The 19,682-nt window shown below is 36.7% G+C and overlaps 1 protein-coding gene across 2 annotated transcripts; it reads left to right on the forward strand.

Annotated features, from left to right (window-relative positions):
* The first annotated feature begins 4,713 nt into the window (after nucleotides 1-4,713).
* On the forward strand, nucleotides 4,714-15,714 carry LOC105045089 (probable WRKY transcription factor 70). 2 transcript variants are annotated; one of them, XM_073257384.1, is made up of 3 exons: nucleotides 4,714-5,052; nucleotides 14,336-14,440; nucleotides 15,015-15,714. In XM_073257384.1, the coding sequence occupies exons 1-3, from the start codon at nucleotides 4,736-4,738 to the stop codon at nucleotides 15,526-15,528; spliced, it is 936 nt and encodes a 311-aa protein (XP_073113485.1). In that variant the 5' UTR covers nucleotides 4,714-4,735; the 3' UTR covers nucleotides 15,529-15,714. The 2 variants fall into 2 exon arrangements, with proteins under 2 accessions (XP_073113485.1, XP_073113486.1); XM_073257385.1 differs by lacking the exon at nucleotides 14,336-14,440.
* Nucleotides 15,715-19,682: the final 3,968 nt, after the last annotated feature.

Genomic DNA, 19,682 nt, shown 5'->3' on the forward strand with positions numbered 1-19,682 from the left:
TTAGCTTGGTGGGTGGGTGGACTGTTTTAGCCCACAAAGGCAGCTTCCCACAGACCTTGTTCTTATTTTGAATTCAGAGAAATCCAAGTCTTGAAGAATTTTCCTCAGTAGCTTCCAATGATTTGGACGTGGGCGAGCCGTCTTCTAGTTGCTTGTAACCTTTCCCTTCATGTCAAGTTTTCAATTCCTTTGCCCATGGAGAAGGTTTCACTCTCTTTTTTCTAAGTTAACCCTTCTTTGGGTTTCTCCTACCAAGCTTGGCAGAAGTTGCCTCATGACTCAAAAAGCTTATCGCCCATCACACACTTCACAACGTGTGCTGATGTGACACGGCAGCCCTAAAGAAGCTTCGTCGCAACAGACTTTATTTCTTCTTCGTGCGTAGGCTCAGCGACAAGGAGAGAACTATGCGGTTTGGGTTTTGCCAGTTTGCCAAGCCTTCCCACCTGTGTCCCATGCTTCATGCGAATTTGCTTTGTATGTTCTTTTTTTTTTTTTCCCCTCTCATGAAGAATTTGCTTTTTCTTTGCACGGTGACCTTGCAGGATTTACCTCCACTTGAGCCAAGATTAAAAGACTCCCCTCTAAATTATGCAAGCAAACTAGTTTCTGAGGGATCACCTGAGAGATTCTCTGATTTAATTTGTTTCAGGTTTTGAAGTCCGGTTCTATATTTGAAGTTTTGCTCTTCTCCTCTCCATATAGCTACCCTCAATTAATCCTGCATTTCTGTGCTAAAGTTCTCTTGCTCAGTTGTAATCCTCGTACATAAACTTCGTCCAGTAGTAAAACACGGTGGCATCTTGCGTTGGCTCCATTGTCATCAATTTTTTTTTTTTGCTTTGCATGGTTTATATGGCCGTAGAAATCTAATAGTGTTGCTGGCCAACATACGAGGATGGCAACGGACCATATATGAGTCGGATTAATTGTTCCATAATTAAAAATTTTATATCTATACCTACCCTATATCCATCTCGGCCGATTGCATCGGATCTAGTAAAGATGTAGGTCAGATTGGATAGAAAAGATGGGTTTGATCGGATCGGATTGATTGGATGCACATAAATATTATAAGATCATTATAATTTTGAATGGAAGATATATATATATTAAAGTTATACCAGATTGAATTTGGGATGGAGCATTCTATTATTGGTACCTGACACAACTTGCTTTGGATATTTTTGCTAGAACTCATATCTATCTCAAGTTCTAATCGGATCGAATAACATCCACCCCATGCAGATCCAATCAGATCGAGTACCCGATAGATCGGCTAAAATTACCATTCCTACCGGCATAAATGTATGGATACATGATAGCTCGCTATATAGATATTGGTTGTAACTTTTGCATAAAGATTCACTTTCCTTCTCTTGAATCCACTGTTGGATCATCCACCGCACAAATCTGAGTGCATCAAACTCCATCATTCATCCATCTGCATAAATCTTAAAGTGACCAATGGTGATCTAATAAAGTTGAATCCTTTCCGTGGTCTCTGTGTGACCAAAATCTTAATGTGGTCTCCTCACGCAGTCATCCATTATTTACATGTGAATAACCATAATATTTTAAAATGGCCCAAATCAAAAGAGGTATGGACCATATACCAAGGTGGTTTAATAATATATCATATGATTTTGCATAAAATAGCATAATATAATTATATATTATAATATTATAGTTTTACATTAAATTGTAATATAAAAATAAAAACACATAATATTATTATTCGATGAAATTTTGTTATCCATATTTTCTTGCCACATGATGAGCCAGCTAATGCTAGGAGAAGTCTTTGATAATAGTTTTAGTTCAGAGACATTGGGATGCACACAGGTCTTCCACATATTTACTTCCACTCAATACAAACACTCCATTCCCCGATCAAAGCATTGGTTCTATATATTATTCTATATGGAAGTTTATCATTGGTTGTATTCCGATATTCCAAGTGGCCCTCATGGGTTGCATGCACCAATCCTTGACTTTTTTTTAAAAAAACAATTATTAGGAATCAATCCTAAAGAACTGGTGCCCTGGTAGGGAAATGGGAATACAGTGGTCCAGTACGTGTAGGCAGATTTTTTTTTTTTTGGTAAAAAGGAGGAGCTGAAAGCTATATTAGAAATGAAAAAAATTGTTCAATATGAAAAAAATTACCTATAGATCATTAGATTGATTCAGAATTACTTTTAATTCCTAAACTTTTTAAATTTTATAAAAAATCTTTGAACTGCTAAAGAGTTATCTTTATGTCTCTGTCATCCATACAATTGATTATATAGATTCATATTCAGGTTACACAAATTTATATTCAAATTACACAAGTTTATGTTCAAATTATCTACGTAACCTGTGTAACTTGAACATAAATCTGTGTAATTTGAACATAAATCTGTGTAACTAAATATGGATCTATATAATCAATTTGTATGGACGGCAGGAACCTAGCAATAACTTCTTAGCAGTTCAAGGATTTTTTATGGAATTTGAAAGTCCAAAAATTTAAAAATAATTTCGGATCAATCTAAGAACCTATAGATAATTTCTCCTAAATATGAGGATTACAGCACGTCACCATAACACTGATTACCACCATAACATACAGGCTTTAGGAAAAGATATGGTCAGACAGAATCCAATAGAACCCACCATAGAAAGAATTGAAATCAGTGTTCAAAAGCAAGAGGTGATATTTAACTTCTAACATATCGCACCCCAAAAGCATCCTCTGCAAGCAATCGACCAAGATCTGAAGGCATTAGATCCATTTGCTCAAACAATATATCACCTTTGAGTGCTCTTGTCTAGCCAACCAGTCCGCCACTTGATGGCCCTCAGGATGAATGTGGGAGACTAAGGTAGAGTTCAATGCCCTCTTCCAACCCCCACACCTGCACAAATGGTGAGGTGTAGGCAGACTCTTCAACACAATAATTTTTCTTCAATCTTTTTTTTTTTTGAGGCAAAAGAGGTGGAAGTAACTCACTTTCCCCTCGATATCTACATTAAAGAAGAAAATTCACATGTAAGATTACAAGAGTTGGACATGATAACACATCAAGGATTTATATGTCCAAAATCCTTAATGTACCAAAGGTCCACAGCGAAGTGCCTTGACATGATATCACATCAAGGATTTGGGAACTAGAAGTTAGTAAATATAGTGTGGGTGATAGAAGATTTTATGATCCTCCAGTCAAGAGCCATACAACCTGATGAAACTCCCGATGTCCTCATACCATCTTTATAATCCAATGCACCTATGAACAGAGCCTGCTTATCTATGTGATTCCAGTATTTTTGGTCCAGTCCCTTACCAAGGAAACCACCATCTTAACTACTTTGGGAGTGGCTTTGGCATGATGATCTGTTTCTTCTTTTACCCTTTGAAGAGGAGAAAAGATAATGCTGGCTTGGTGAGACAGTGGACAAAGCCGTAGCCTAATTACGTGGGCTACCTTGAAAATAGGGATGTGATGCTTACTGCAGCCGGCCCATGATCCTCCAAGTTTCTTCCCTCCAAATTAAAATGTATTTCCCACGAGGAAATACCAACACTTCTCACGAGGAAAAACAATAAACAAAGTCAAATCGTAAGCAACCAGGAAATTTTTCTTAGTACTTAACATAAATCCTGGCTTGGAACTGGCCGGTCAGCACTCAGCATACAAGTTGGTGCAAGCTCTGCTGTCAGATTAAAAAATTCCAAAAGGCTTATTTTAGGTAAAGTGCACTGCCCAAGTAATTATTATATTTGAACAAGTCTCATTCCGTTCTATCTCCCACCATTCCCCGTTTACATACTTTCAATACAACTTCCATCAGTTTATGTCACCCCGATTTTTCCACATTCAAAGCAAGGAATGAGTGTGACAGCGACAAGGGAGGATGGAAATTTTGAGCTGCCATTTGTGACCTATTCGCATAAATGCTGCTTTGTAGTAGTGAAGTGACAGGGAAACAGAGAAATGGAGCATCCCATGGAGAAGAAAAGAGAGAAAGCATCCTATCGTCATATTTTTTTATTTTTTTTTTGTTAATCTCAAAATACTTGAATGGCACAAATGAAGCCCCGAAGGGCACACGCTCCACGTTTGAAGGCATGGCTTTTGGAGTCCGAAGGGTCACACTTATCCCATAGGCAGGTGCAATGAATCCAAGCAATAAGAATTTCCTATATAGCTAAGATCCCGGTGTATTTAATTAAGCTCACCTTCCAATGGTACGAATACCCTTAATCAAGTGCCAGGTGACCGGTGTCGAACTCATTTCCTGAGAAACAAGTGTACAAATTAACTGACGTCATCTTTGATGACGTCATTCCAGAATCCTATGGGAGAAATTGTATTCTATGCCTGGTGTACTGGCTCAGCGCTACACCATATACATACATCAGATATAGAATATAATTTCTCATCAAACCTCCTTCATGGGTCGGCCAAGTTATATCGAACACCATGTGGCAGTGCACCATGCCGATCACATCATCGTAATTTTATATGCGCTTGCCTCGATGATTGGCATGGTACAAGGCCACCTTGGTGCACACTGCATACTCTCCTAAAAAATTTCCATGCATCTCCCAACAGCTCCTTCCCATGTTTAAAAACTACGTATACATAAATTAATGCAATCAAGGCAGCGGGCTATAAAACTACTCTGCCATAAGACTAAAGAAAGGAGAAAAGAAGGAGACTCAGAGGTCAACTTCGTCTTCTCTTCGATGGATCCGTTTCCAGACCATGGAGCAGTGACAAGGGAGCTGGTCCGAGGCCACGAGTTGGTGTCACAACTGAAAGCCGTGCTAAGAGAGTTGGTGACTGGTGGGGGGTGCGAGCCAGTTGATGCTCTGGTGGAAGAGATTTCCGGGACCTTCACCAGAGCTCTCGCTGTCTTAAGCACTAGATCTGAAGCCCGGGTTGTTCATTCGGATCCCGAGACCTTCGCAGTGAGCTCGCAAAATACTCGGCAAGAAGGGGGTGGTGGCAAGATGGTTAAGGTTTCTGAAGCCAGATGTTGGAATGCCGGCATCAGGAGGAGGTGATCATCTTTCCTCAAATATTAGCCTTGCTTCGATTTTTCAAAATGCTACACCTTTCAAGTTTACTCTCTTCTCCTACTCATAAACAAACTAAGAAGGCTTAACTAGAGTCAGATCACAGAATTTCACCTCAAAAAGTCATAGTGTTTAAGCTCCTATATATATTCCTGGAAGATCCCAAAAATTGTTTCCTTCTTCTATTTTTCAGTTTAGTGCCCTTTTTTTTTTTTTTTGTAAGCAAAAGGAAGATAGCAAAGTTTTGTTTCCCAAAAATCATGGTCGCAGGGAATAAGAAGGATTGTCTAGTGGGTAGTAGTTGGTACTTGTTATTTAGTTGGTGTCTGGGTCCTTTTGGTGGGTACTTTTGAGGTCTGTTCTGCTACTTATATTGCCAATCCATTCATGAATAATCCTATTTTCTGTAAAAGTAAGCTTTATTTATTTATTTTTTTGGTAAAAAAGTAAGCTTTATTTTATTTTTGTGACATCTTTCCCTAAAGTGACAATCTTGGTGGTCCAAGGAATCTATGTTTCTAACTTTTTGGGATATCAAATTTCACTTTTATTCAGGCATATATTGGAAAATTTTTATTTGGTTTGGGGACATTCTGCTATGGTTTCTCATTTCTCATTTCCGTCATTATTTCTACTCAGCAGTTCCCATCTTGTGTGAGCTGGCACATGGATAAGATCGTGATTGAGCTTCCAAATAAGCCCTTAATTAGAACCATGGCGTATTACAGGTAAGAGAAGCTTATAGAACATATATGCTAGAATCACATAGTGCTTCCATAACCTACCTCATAAAATAACCAAGATGTGTCATGAGCTATAGAAACCACAGGTCACCCTCTACCGAACTACTAATTTTCCCTTCAAATCTGAAAGACTATCGATCACTGCTAATTAAATGGGCTGGACTTCCATAATAGATTTACCACAGAAACTATAACATTAGACATTGTGTACGCATGTGTTTAGTTTCAGATCAGTTATGTACTAGAAAGATTTTGAATAATTATACAAGACCAAAGATCCCATATAACTCCTTTTAGTTAGCCTTTTTCAGTTGTAAGGGCCTATGCAAGAATATGTTTAGTCCTGCATTGGTTCTATATTAGAAAGATGTTGGAAAGTTATACAGGGCTAAGGAATCCAAAAGATAATTTCTAAATAATCTTGTTAGGTGAGGTTCTGGATCATTATAATGCTATCAGAGTCGATTTGGCCTATAATTTATATGACTGGGGATACTATAGAATGAGCCCTTTTGGGGCTAATCAGGGGTCGATCATAGTATTTATAATTAATTTTGAATATATTTAAAAACTTAAACTAACGAGGATACTAGAGATTAAATAGAAAGAGGATATGTAAGGACCCATATAGACATTTGTTTGGTTCCACATCTATCAAACATAAATAGGGAGATTTTGGATACTTATATAGCAACAAAACACTCAAATAATAACTTCTTTCTTGTCTTTTTAGATGAGGCCCTAGGTTGTTATATGCGCACAAAATGAAAAAAAAAAAAAAATCCATTCCAAACATCTTGAAATTCTCTTAAGGTTCTTATAAAAACACACATGCCTTTCTTATTACCTTTCAAATTGTTTTCCCTAATTTCTTTTTTCTCCTTTGTGATGTATTTTCTTCTTAAAGTTCTCATTCAACTTGGTTTTAGGGCCTTCTTTGTATGCTTGCAGTGCTTAATGGATTTTCATTGAGCTACTCCCTTCTATTTTCTTTTTTGGTTATGGAAAGAAAACCGAAGGTGTCATGCTAGGCCAACCCCCTACCAAGTAATATGCATTGTCTTGTGGAACTTTCTCCAACATACTTTGAGGCTTTTGCATTAGGAAGCTGTTAGTAAATTTAATTTGCATAATGACTATTTGGAGCATATTTGCTAGTAATTATTGGGTTAGAATTCTAGGCTATCATGCTTAAGGAAGGACAGGTTATTCCTTTGGATATTGTGGTATTCTTTACTGGTTAACCAATTTATTGGTCAATGAAGCTCAAAGATGAGTTTTTCCGGTAAGGAGAAGGATGATATTTTGATATTAATTCATGTGCATATGACTGCAGTGATATGTCAAGAAAAATAGGAAGGTCATGCATCTTCTTCTTCTTAAGCAATGGAAATTCAGACTTCTTAAAACACACTTTCAGAAAAAAGGATCTCATAATGTGAAGAGCTAATGAGTTTTGATATCATTAAGAAAGGGTATAGAAGATGGGGAAGCCAATCACAAGTTGCTAACCTTTTACATGGTTTAGTTACCTGATTATGATTCAGCTCTTGTTCCCTATAAGCACAACTTATGGATATCAAAGAGATGGCTTGCCACTGTTATGATGTTGTAATATCCTGTGATGCTAAATTAAGAATGAGTTCGAAGTTAAAATTTCATGATTAATTACTTCCCTTAATGCAAGTGATAAGAACCTAGATTAAATCTACTTTCCCTAACCATTTTGTGCATATTTGGAGTTTGTTTGTACTTGTTAAAAGTGATTTTAGATCTAAAATTAGAATTTTCAATGTTTGGTTATAATTCAAAAGTAATTTTGGATTGTATTGAAGATCTCTCAAAATGTGGTTTATATAAAACTGACGGCCTTCTGCTTTTCATGGATATAAAATCGCCAGCAAAATATTGTACTTTCAAAAGTTTTTTTTAGAAAATAATGTGTTGCCCGATCAATATCCCTCATGCATCCCTGTATATCAAAACTCTTTCTTTCTTGATATTATTCTCCTTTTAGCTCCATCTACATCCCTAATTAATCTCCTCTCATCTATATTCAGTCCCCTTTGTTGAAAAATAGAAAAAATAGAAGAGAATGTGAAGACGAGGATTTAGAGGAAGAACGAATATTTCTCTAGGATCAAAAGGGCCTTTTTATTAATTTTCAGGGCTCAATTTAGAATTGTACAGACATATTTCCTCTAATTAGAAGATTGCATTCCTAATTAGAGGGATCTACAATTAGAATTATACAAACATATTTTTCTCTAACTAGAAGATTGTATTCCTAATCAGAGGGATCTATAATTTAGGAATTATACAAACATATTTTCTTCTAATTAGAAATTATATTCCTAATCAGAGGGATCTACAGCTCATTTCAACATTCCCCTCAAGATGAGTGATAGATATCATAAAGATCCATCTGTCACGAATAAATGAAAAAAAATGCACACTAAGATTTTGGTCAAAATGTCTGCTAGTTGACTAGCAGATCGCACATAAGACATACAAATGATTCTGGCATCAAATTTTTCTTGATAAAATATCGATCGATCTCGATGTGCTTCGTCCGATCATGCTGTACTAGATTATTAGCAATATTGATTGCTACCTTGTTGTCACAATATAGCATAAGGGCGATGACTGATAAAGATCTAGATCCAATAACAAGATCCGCAACCATAAAATTTCACACACGCCATGTGCCATAGCTCGATACTCTGCTTCACAGTAGATCGAGCAACTACATTCTGTTTCTTGCTTCGCAAGTGACTAGATTACTCCAACAAAAGTACAGTAACTGAGGTAGAGCGATGGTCATCAAGTGATCCAGCCAATCAGCATCTGTATAACACTCCACCCTAGGTTACCATGACAAGAATAAAGCAAACCACGACCAGGACAGCTTTTGAGGTAATGAAATATCCATGTCACAGCATCTATATGAACTGAACGTGGATCATGCATAAACTGACTTACCAACTAACGGCGAATGCAATATCAGGCCGTATATGAGATAGATAAATCAAACTCCTACCAATTGTTGATAACATTCTCGATCAACAGGGACATCGGTATCGGCTACTAGTCGATGATTTTGTTCAATAGGAGTGGCAATAGGTCGACATCCAACATATCGATTTCTGTAAGATCTAGAATATATTTTTTTGGGAGAGAAATTTTTTTTTGAAGAACAGCAACTTCTATCTCAAGAAAATATCGAAGATGTCCAAGATCCTCACCTCAAATGCCTGTGCAGCTGAGCCTTCAAATGAGCTATCTCCTTAGAATCATCTCTGTGACCACAATATCATCAACATAGACAATCAAATAGCAATCTTATCCTTGTTGTGCCGAAAGAAGGGTGTGTGATCTGCATTGCTCTATTTATACCCCATCTGAATGATTGCTCGTCGGAAGTGATCGAACCAAGCACGAGTGACTGCTTCAGACCATAAAGAGAGCATCGTAACTGACATACTTTGCCCACTATCTGAGCGGTAGCAAATCTTGGAGGAATATCCATATATACCTCCTCCTGAAGTTCTCCATGAAGAAAAGCATTCTTTACATCGAGCTGAAACAGATCCCATCCGAAGTTAGCAGCACATGATATAAGGATTCTAACAGAGTTATTTTTGCAACAGATGCAAAAGTTTCATCATAGTCGATGCCATAAGTCTGTGTATATCCTTTTGCTACTAAACGAGCTTTGTACCGTTCAACATACCCTCAGGTGTCTGCTTAACTGTAAAAATCTATTTGCATCCCACAGTTTGTTTACCAGCTGGCAAAGATACAAGTTTCCATGTATTATTTTTTTTAGTGCTCGCATTTCTCAAGCATGGCGCTTTCACTTAGGTCTTCCTTAGCAACCTTCCAGTTCTTGGGTATGGAGACAGAGGACAAAGAAGCTATAAAACTCTGATAAGATGGAGAGAGAGACTCATAGGATACAAATTAGTGATGTCATGTTTGTATCCCACCCATCCTTAAGTCGAGCAGAATACCAGCATGACGAGTAGGCTTACATAAAGCAATAGGAACATTTAGATCATCATTATCTAATGTAAAATGAATGGGAGGTACAGGAGAATTACATTCATCGTAGAAGATGAAACCATCGGGACAGAAGAGGAAGACCTGAAGACTGGAGAATGCGTAATAGGCTCTGAGAGAGAGATGAATCAGATGAAACTGAAGTAACAGGCTGTGAGAGAGTCTCAGATGCAGTTTTAGATGCTTCTCTTGAGTGTCAGAACTAGCATTAATAGAAATAAACTCTTCCTGAGTATCAGATCCACCATTTATACCAACATCCACAGTAATAGGACTCTCTCCAGAGAACTCCCCTTCTCGACCAGTTCCAGAGGTGACGGGAGAGGAAGAGGACACAGAAGATATATAGAATAGCTTAGACTCCGAAACGTTACATCCATGCTGATAAACAACTTTCGCTTAGTCGGACATCAATATTTGTACCCTTTTTGAGTAGAGAATAACCAACAAAAATGCACTTGAGGCACGAGCATCAAGCTTGCCAATCGAAGGTCGATGATCCCGAACAAAACAAACACAGCCAAATGCCTTGGGGGAATTATGAAAGAATTAGTTTCTTGAGGCATTCAAGAGGTGTCTTATAGTCCAAAGTTGAAGTGGCATTCGGTTAATTAGATATGCTGCAGTTAATACTGCTTCTCCCCATAAAATTAGGAATATTCATAGAAAACATCAAACATCTTGTCACTTCAAGTAGGTGTCTATTCTTTCTTTCAGCAACTCCATTTTAAGCCGGTGTGTCAACACAAGTTGTTTGATGTATAATACCATTATTATGTGTATACTCCTCAAATTCTTTATTAAGATACGCTATCCCATTATCAGAGCGAAAAATCTTAAGAGTTGCTCCATATTGAGTACCAATCATTTTATGAAAATCTCTAAATGACTGAAATACTTCATTCTTATTTTTAATAGATAAACCCAAGTGCAACGATTAAAACAATAAACAAAATGACGAACCACCGATGACCAGAAATAGCGGTGGTCCCACAGGATCCCATATATCAGAATGAACTACCTCAAATATTGCTTTACTACGCAGGCCTGAGCCTGGATAAGTACTTCTAGTATGTTTAGCTAGTTCACAGGCATCACATACAAGCTTCTCTTTATTATATGATTCAAAAATAGTTGAAAACATACGAGCTAAGAGAGTAAATGGAAGATGACCAAGCCTGCGGTGCTGGAGCAACAGGTCTTCTCTTGTGAAGATGAAACTGTCAAACTGATTTCTGAGTAGCCTTCGAAACTCCTCCCTCCAAATAGTAAGCCCATTACGCATTATGCCAGTCCCAAGTTTTCTTCCTGTCTTTGGCTCCTGAAAGACATAATGTATTTTAAAAAAATTACGGCACAATCAAGATCATTCGTAATAGCACTAATGGATAGGAGATTGATAAAAATCTAGGGACATGTAGAACAGATGATAAGGTAATTCGGAAGTGTATTTGATAGATCCTTTCTAAAATAGGGTAAAGGAGCCATCAGCAAGAAAACTTTATCACGAGCAGAACAGGGAATATAAACACAAAATCTCTAAAGGATCCAGTCATATGATTGGATGCTCCAGAGTCAACTACCATGGAGAAAAATTACTACAGTTAAGAGCATGAATTTGATTATTGATACCTATTTGGGCAAAATTACCTGATAGAGAGAACTGTTGGTTGATTTGAAGAATCTTTTGTGGAAGTACTGCTTTCAGAAATATTTACACCAGATTTAATTTTTTCAAAAGTTCATTTTTTGACTGATAAATCCCCCATAGAAGAAAAATGAGATGATTATATTGACACGGCTCTACCAGAAGACCACCTCCACGACCACGCCTTAGTTGGACGACCATGCAGCTCATAGCAGTAAGCTTTGATGTGGCCCGGCTTATGACAGTGGTCACAAATCTTAACCCCATGAGGTCGAGGCTGAGTTTCTTGAGCAAATTGATAGGAGAAGAGCTTCCAAGAGTAGTTGGCTGTACCAAATGCAGATCATATAGCTGTGTTCGTAGAACGAGACATAGTGGCTAATCGAATTTCTTCACTAAGAACCAAAAAAATATCTTCATCAAGAGTTGGCCACTCTGTGTACTAAGAATAGAAGAGCGTCGATACTCAAACTCTGGGTTTAGTCCATCCAAAAAATCCATAAGGTGCTGACGCTCTATCCATTTGCGAACACTTCAACATCACCAGGATGAGTAGGGATAAAGGGACTATAAAAATCAAAATCATTCCACAACTTTTTTAATTCTCCAACATACTCTGTTACTGATCGAAAACCCTGAGTAAGTTTCGAACTCTCGTTGGATCTTATAGGCATGCATATTATTGTCTTTATAGAATAAGTTGTGGCTACAGCCTGCCATAACTCATAAGCATTCATCAGTGCATCAACTGTATGAGCAACACTTGGTACCATAGAGGCAAGGAGCCATACTACTACCCGAGAGTTATTAGAATTTCACTGTCTAACAGCGATCTCTTCTCCTTCTGGCCTTTTTGCAGTACCACTTATAAATCTCTCAAGATTGTGAGACTCTAAAATTAGATGAACATGTCGCTTCCAACTCAAGTAGGTACCCGACCATCCAATTTGACCGGATTAGTTTTAGGGTGATCTTTGAAAACTCACTACTCGAGGTACAGATTTCATCTTCCTAACCATTAACTTTTCTAAATCCTCCATGGTTAAAGGATTTTTATCACCCATTGTCAAAAAAAATACTTAAATGATCAAGTAAACAAGAACAATCTTGAGGGAGAAAAGGTATTTGAATTTTTCTCACCAATAATCTGAGATAAACTCAGATGACGAATAAAAAATATCGAATATCTGCTTGCATGAAAGATACCTCAATAATATTCAGAAACTTCCAAAAAAGATGCTCCAAATGAGAAGGGGGTCAGCGGCTTCCGTTCTCAATCCCGTGGTTCACGGTGGATACGACGGTGGGTCGACGAGTAGCAACATCGGTGGCTCAACGCAGTGGCGAAAGCTGCAACAGCGCGGCGGCAGAAGCAGCAACAGCGATGGCGATGGTAGGGTGTGGGAGACCCGGATCTGGAGAAGATTTGAGATGCAGTAGCGGTCGTGATAGCAGCGTCGGAAGCGTCGGCTGCGGTGTTGATGGCAACGGTTGTGGAGGCGGCAGTGGTAGCGATGGAGGCTCAGGGTGTGGATTGAGATGAGGGGAATAGAGCGTATTCATGAAACAGAGCTTGATCCATGTTGAAAAATAGAAAAAATAGAAGAGAATGTGAAGACGAAGATTTAGAGGAAGAAGGAATACTTTCTCTAGGATCAAAAGGACTTTTTATTAATTTTAGGGGCTCAATTTAGAAATTATACAAATATATTTTTTCTAATTAGAAGATTGCATTCCTAATCAGAGGGATCACAATTAGAATTATACAAACGTATTTTTCTCTAACTAAAGATTGTATTCCTAATCAGAAGATCTACAATTTAGAAATTATACAAACATATTTTTTCTAATTAAAGATTGCATTCCTAATCAGAAGGATCTATAGCTCATTTCAACACCCTTCTTCAGACTTGCTTGTGTATCATGACTTTTGTTTCTTTAGATTAATCTCCTCTTACCACCCACCCATCTTCTGTCCGACTTCTTTGTGTATCAGGATTTTTTTTTTTTATTAATCTTATCTCATCTCCATCTACGTTCCATTTTTTTCGACTTTTTTGTGTATCAGGACTTTTTTTCTTTAGATTAATCTTTTCTCATCTCCATCCCCACCTACTGACATGAAGACAATAATTTTTATCTTTCTTCTATATATTTCACTTTATTTCTATATAATTCACTGCTCCAAGAGTTCTAGTCTGTGCCTCAGTGGAAACTAGCAGGGCTCATGCAAATTAACATTCCTTTCCTCTCCATCTATTAATTTATCGTGGATGTTGATTAAAAAATGTCAATCTCTTAAAAGTTATTCTCATAAAAACACGCAAGCATGGATATAATCCTCCAATAACAAGAAGCATTTTATCAATTCCAAAAGAAATACAAAAGTAGGTTTTGGATTTTCAATCAAACATCCAACAAATTATTTCTACAGTTTCAAAATAATTTTAAAATATTGATAACTAAATAAAAATTTACTATCTTAAAGCAATTTTAACATCAAAATATAGCTTTTATCAAATTTTATTTTTAATTAAAGCTACAACATCTCCAAACAGACCTTTGTTTATAAAGAAACACACATTTTCTCATTATTCTATTTATCATAATATTATAACATCATCTACCACCTATAAATTCATTATTTTAATATCAATTTTCCCACTTTTTAAGGCATTCTAATCAGAAGATTGATACCCTCCCCTTCATTTTAATTTTCAAGCAATCTTCCACTTGATCCTCCGTATTCTTTTCCTCTCTCCCTTATTTTTCCTCACCTGTTGAAAATATTAAGAGTAGTTTATTTGCTTGCAGAGGATATTCAGGTGCACAGAAGGTCATTTCAGCTACAGAATTAGAAGATGGCCATATATGGAAAAAATATGGGCAAAAGAAGATTCTTGGGGCAAAATATCCCAGGTACATCTCATAAAATGGGCATCTTAAGAAATTTATGTTTCTCTTATCAACAAATTTGTGTTGCATCAGTTTAAAGCTCTTCAAATCAAAGATGTTTGAGCCAGTACCACTAAAACTCTCTAATAGAGTAATACAAAAATTAACAAGATATGCTACACCATACCAAATCGAATGGTACAGAATGTATCGTATCGGTTCGTTACTAATATATGATATGCAGGACATATCAATATTTGGTATGTCAAATCATTTCTGTATCAGACATACCGAAACAATAATAAGATAGTAACAGTATAGAGCCCAATACCAAGATGGTATATCTTGAAAGATAGTATATGGTGCTCTATCTAAAATAATTTTTCATTGTCTTTCACCGTCCGTTAGAATCCTATACATCTAGAAATACTAATTAAAAAGTTATTTCTGGCCCAATTTTGAAGCGGCATTTTTTAAGTTATCAGAAAAAAAAGGAATAATTTTTTAGTATAAAAGTTGAAATGCTATATATGCATACGGTGCAAAACAGAAATTCCATTAAGCTAGAAAATTGATCAACTCTTTTGGTAAATTTTAGGAGCTACTTCAAGTGTGCTCAGAAAAAATATCAAGGCTGCCAAGCAATAAAACATGTGCAAAGAATGCAAGATGACCCACCAATGTTTCTTGTCACCTACATTGGGCAGCATACATGTTCAAATGTATTGCAAACTTCGCAATGGATCCCTGATGATTCACCATCTTCAGACAAATGCATGCTTAGCTTCGAATTGGATCAATCCAGCATTCACCAAGTGAACTACTGGTCCTCACCTGAAGTGTTGTCAAAGCATCCAGCGTTTTGGGAACCTTCACAAGCTACAAGTTCTAAGAAATCAACCATGGAGACGAGCTACGATGCCCCTTCGGTCCCAGCAGCAGCTGATTTGCCTGAATGCAGTCCATTTCCAATGGATAGATCAGGCTGCAGCAATGTAGTTCCTGGTATGTTTTCACAACCAAGCCCCCAAGCTACAGATGTGGACTCATTCATGAGTTTGCTTGAATCATTTGCTGGCCTTTGTTCTGACAAGGATGTTGGTTACAAGTGAGATATAATTACAGGGTAAAGATTTTACCTAATTAACAGTCAGGATGACTTAACCTAGATCGAACTTGGTAATGGCCAATAACATGTTAGCTATGGGAAAAGGCCACTGAGATTTGTAATATTATTTGCTCAACTCCTAGTTATGGAAAATAATACAATTATTTCCTACAATACAAGCAGGCTATGGTTGGACTACAAGAGTTCGATTTAGTTCCTGCTTCCTGGTGCAGCTGTTGTGGTAAGTGGTTTGAAGGGTAAAGGTACTAGTCTAATAATCATATCTGTCTCTCCTGTAATGATTTGGTATCAGGGATAAACGTTGAAGAGGAGGAAGGGGATTTACTCTTGCTTGATTGGTTATGTTTAAGTGCAAGTGTTCACCAAGGCCCATATTTAAGCTATTGTTTATTATTATTATTATTATTATTATTATTATTATTATTATTATTATTATTATTATTATTATTATTATATATGAATAATTTATTGTTCTGGAACATTAATTGTCGTTTGGAATAGATCAGAAAAACATATATACTCTATTTAAGTCTATCTATTTTAACATCTAAAGCCAGCTACCACTTTTTTTGCTTTGTTGTTTTGTTACAAGAGAGATCAGACAACTAGCACTTAAAAACTCCCGACATAGCATTTATGAATAGCAATGCCTCATCGGAGAAGTTATTGCATGCATGCAATGCACAGCTCTGCCGGTGCATGCCATAGATCAATAATTGAAATGCATGAGCATGAGTTTCATTCATCGTATGCTCATCTCAGTGATGATCCATCATAATATACTATGGTGATTGATAGTATTCGCCACCATCACTGTACATATAGTGCATATAATAATTCTTCGTGCCATTGAGAGAAGATGCTAATAAATCACTGCCAGTCGACACAATTTCTCCAGGATGCTAGCTTGGACATGCAACGCGGCATGCACTGTTCATTGTGTCCACCACCAGATGAAATTCAGGATCTATGCAGTCTACTTTAATGGATGGATCAATGTATAAAATGTACCATATATGGATTACCAACTAATCCTCAAGCAATTTGTTATAACAAAACTTTAAAAAGAATAAGTACCTTTCAACAGTCCATAGGTCGTTGGGTTGGAATTCTAGAAAAAGTACCAGGTTTGAAGTTTGTCGTTTTTTTTTGAAAAGAAAAACAATAGGAAGAATCACATCATGAAAGGAAAGGATGTGGGACTTTAATATATATTGTCATTAAAAAAAAACAAGGAAGAGTCACTTCACGAAAGGGAAGGATATGAGATTTTTTTTTTGGTAAAACGTAAAGACTATTGGCTCTTCTTTTGGCAGTAACCGGACTGAAGGAGAGAAACTTCCAGGTTGGTAAATACTAGCAGTTTTGTCCACCGAGAATAAATATGGAATAAGAAGGATCAATGGAAGGGACATTGGGCTTGGCTACTAGCGATCTGGTCCTCTTTGGTGGCGCTGGGCGGTCCTATCTGTGGTTTCCGTCGGCGCGATGCATACCGCCATTGTGACGCCATCGCCATTGCATGGCACCTCCTTACGTAACCATCTGAGACGAGCACTAGAGAGAGAGAGAGAGAGATCCACAGATATTTTAATTACCAAAATCTAAATATCTTCGAAATATATCACTCAAGCTTTGAACTTACAATCTTTATCTGCCAAGCAAAATGGTGTGACCGTTGGACACGCACTAACGCATCTCTTTTGACGAGATGCCCTTTAACATTGTTTAATCTACCTTCGTTCTTCTAAATTAGCCTAAATATTTTATAGGGAAGATTGCTAGCTCCAAATCAGATCCTAATTAAATAAAAAGCATTTGATCAGTGGTTATGATTTTTTTTTTTTCAAGGAAAAAAAAGAGAAGTCAAGCTCCCCCTACTTCAGAAAATGGTTATGAATTCATTGTTCAATTCTTTTAGTAAAGGGTTACTAACACTCAACATATGGATCCATATCTAAGTAATGCTTATTTTCTTTATTTGTCAACATATATATTTTGTCCAAGATGCATAACAATATATATCCCCGTGAGATTAAGATATTGATATATAGTTTTAGAAATTAAGAGAGACAATATATCCACACCCACCCTTGGTCTGAACTGAGACATGGAATTAACACAAGATGCTTTTTGTGAACTTCGGAAGAAAAAGAAAAGAAACTTTGAAAATCCTAAAGTGTCGATTATAAGTTCAATGGTTGTGACCACAAGAGGCTGGAAGATGCCAGAGCATCCCATCATATCATGTGGAAAAGAAAAGGCTATTAATACCAATTAAGATCTAGCAAAAATTATAGTTGTGCTTTGTTTAGAAATAAGAAAAACAGAAATGGCTATTCCATTTTAAATAGTTATTTTACAAATTTGATAGGCTAAAATTAATATTATCTACTAAAAGAGGTACTTGAAGAGTAATGTAAAGCTGCATCTGGGAACAGCTGTTCTTGGAAAAAGCATGCCTGATTAGATTTGTTACTCTTTTGGTTCTAAAGGTTTTTACTTTGGTTCCTTGACCCAGTATAAGTGCCAGTGATCTTTCCAACACGTAAGTGAAATAAGACTTCATTGCTTTGATTAAGACTATCAAGATGATTGGAATGACTTCATTGCATTGCCTTATGATCGATGCAACCCCTCTTTTAGATGTACAAATTCTTGTCATATGTTAGTGTGGGCATGGCTTTTCTAGAAGATGAGCATATTGAGGGCTTGCATTTTCCTCGGAAGCTCTTGTTTTTCTAACGTTGTGCCATGATGTCACACTCACATAAGCAACCTTATCTTCCTAGTTTTAATAAAATTTATTTTATTAAGTTGAGCTAATCAAATAATTATTAGATATTCTTTGCACCTATTTCAAATTAGTTTGTTGGCTGGTAGCTAAGCAGAGAGGTATGAACTCTAGAACAGGCCCAAGTCAAGTTTTTTTATAAAATTAAGATTATCATTTTAAATTAATTGCGTATGCTATGTAGATGATTCTTTCTTCAATACCTGAAACCCTTCCACACTTGATCGACTCAGATAACAATCCTAGATGTGAGATGCCCAGAAAAAACCTACGCCAAACTTAGTTGGCGCCGTCTGGAAAAAGTTGCTCATGTTCCTAGTCCAATATGTTGACTCATCAACATTATAAATTTGAATAATTAGTGAAACCTTGCCCTAAACATATGCAAGAATCTTCAAAAATAATTAGTGCAGCATCCTCCAGTTATTCCTTTATTAAAAATATTTAGAGCTAGACGTGTGATACACATGAGATATAATATGGAGTGTGAAAACTTAGAACCACCAATGGGAAATGAAAAAATAAATAAAAATTTCGTGCCAAGTTCTTTTTATATGCTGAGTTCGTGATCTACTAAAAGAAAAATTTTTTGTACACCGCAGGCAGTGCAGAATTCCACATATTGCCCATGGTGATTGGTTCATACGAGGGTCGGTGTGCGATGCACGAAAATTTTTTTTTTTTCGATCAACTCCATCAATCATCACAGATGGTGTGCGCGGTTTTGCACCGTCTGCGGTACACAAAGAATTTTTTCAACCAAAAAATGTTAGGTCCAAGCTTCTAGATAAATAAGAAGAGAGATGAAAGGATAACATTCATTTGATAATTCTTCCAAAACAATGCTTAGGTAATGTCCTATGCCTTTCAATACAGCCTGCAACTTGCTAGAAAATACAAATTAACATGTCACATCTAAGATGGGCATAATTGACTGAGAATAATTTTTTCTGTGCAATTTTATCCAAGTAAAAATGGAGATATTGAAGGGAATTTTGGGGAAAAAAAGGCTGTTGAAGAGATTATTGAAGGTTCCTATTTCTTCTAGTTTTCTACTGTTTTTGTATCGCTTTTCATTTTATCATCTCATGAAATGAAATGATGGGTTATTCCCCTTCCTTTAAAAAAAAAAAAAAAGAATCTAGTCTATTGAAAGGTGTCTTCGAACGTAACAATCAAATTTACATGGCATGTTTGGAAGAAATCTCCCCTCTTTTACAAACAAACAAACTCTCATTTGAATAATTGTCCCATCTATCTGAATACTAGACAAAAATGGAGGTGTGACCTAAGAGCATGCCAGCTAAATGTGCATTTCTTTGTACTCCTCCCTTGCTCTTCCA

Source organism: Elaeis guineensis, chromosome 5, assembly GCF_000442705.2.
Source record: "Elaeis guineensis isolate ETL-2024a chromosome 5, EG11, whole genome shotgun sequence".
Taxonomy (NCBI): domain Eukaryota; kingdom Viridiplantae; phylum Streptophyta; class Magnoliopsida; order Arecales; family Arecaceae; genus Elaeis; species Elaeis guineensis.

Excerpts from the sequence above, each read along its gene's own strand:
- LOC105045089 (XM_073257384.1), top strand. The coding sequence starts at position 4,736 with ATGGATCCGTTTCCAGACCATGGAGCAGTGACAAGGGAGCTGGTCCGA. Across the intron at positions 5,053-14,335 it reads AATGCCGGCATCAGGAGGAG|AGGATATTCAGGTGCACAGA; the intron begins GTGATCATCTTT and ends ATTTGCTTGCAG. Across the intron at positions 14,441-15,014 it reads CTTGGGGCAAAATATCCCAG|GAGCTACTTCAAGTGTGCTC; the intron begins GTACATCTCATA and ends GGTAAATTTTAG.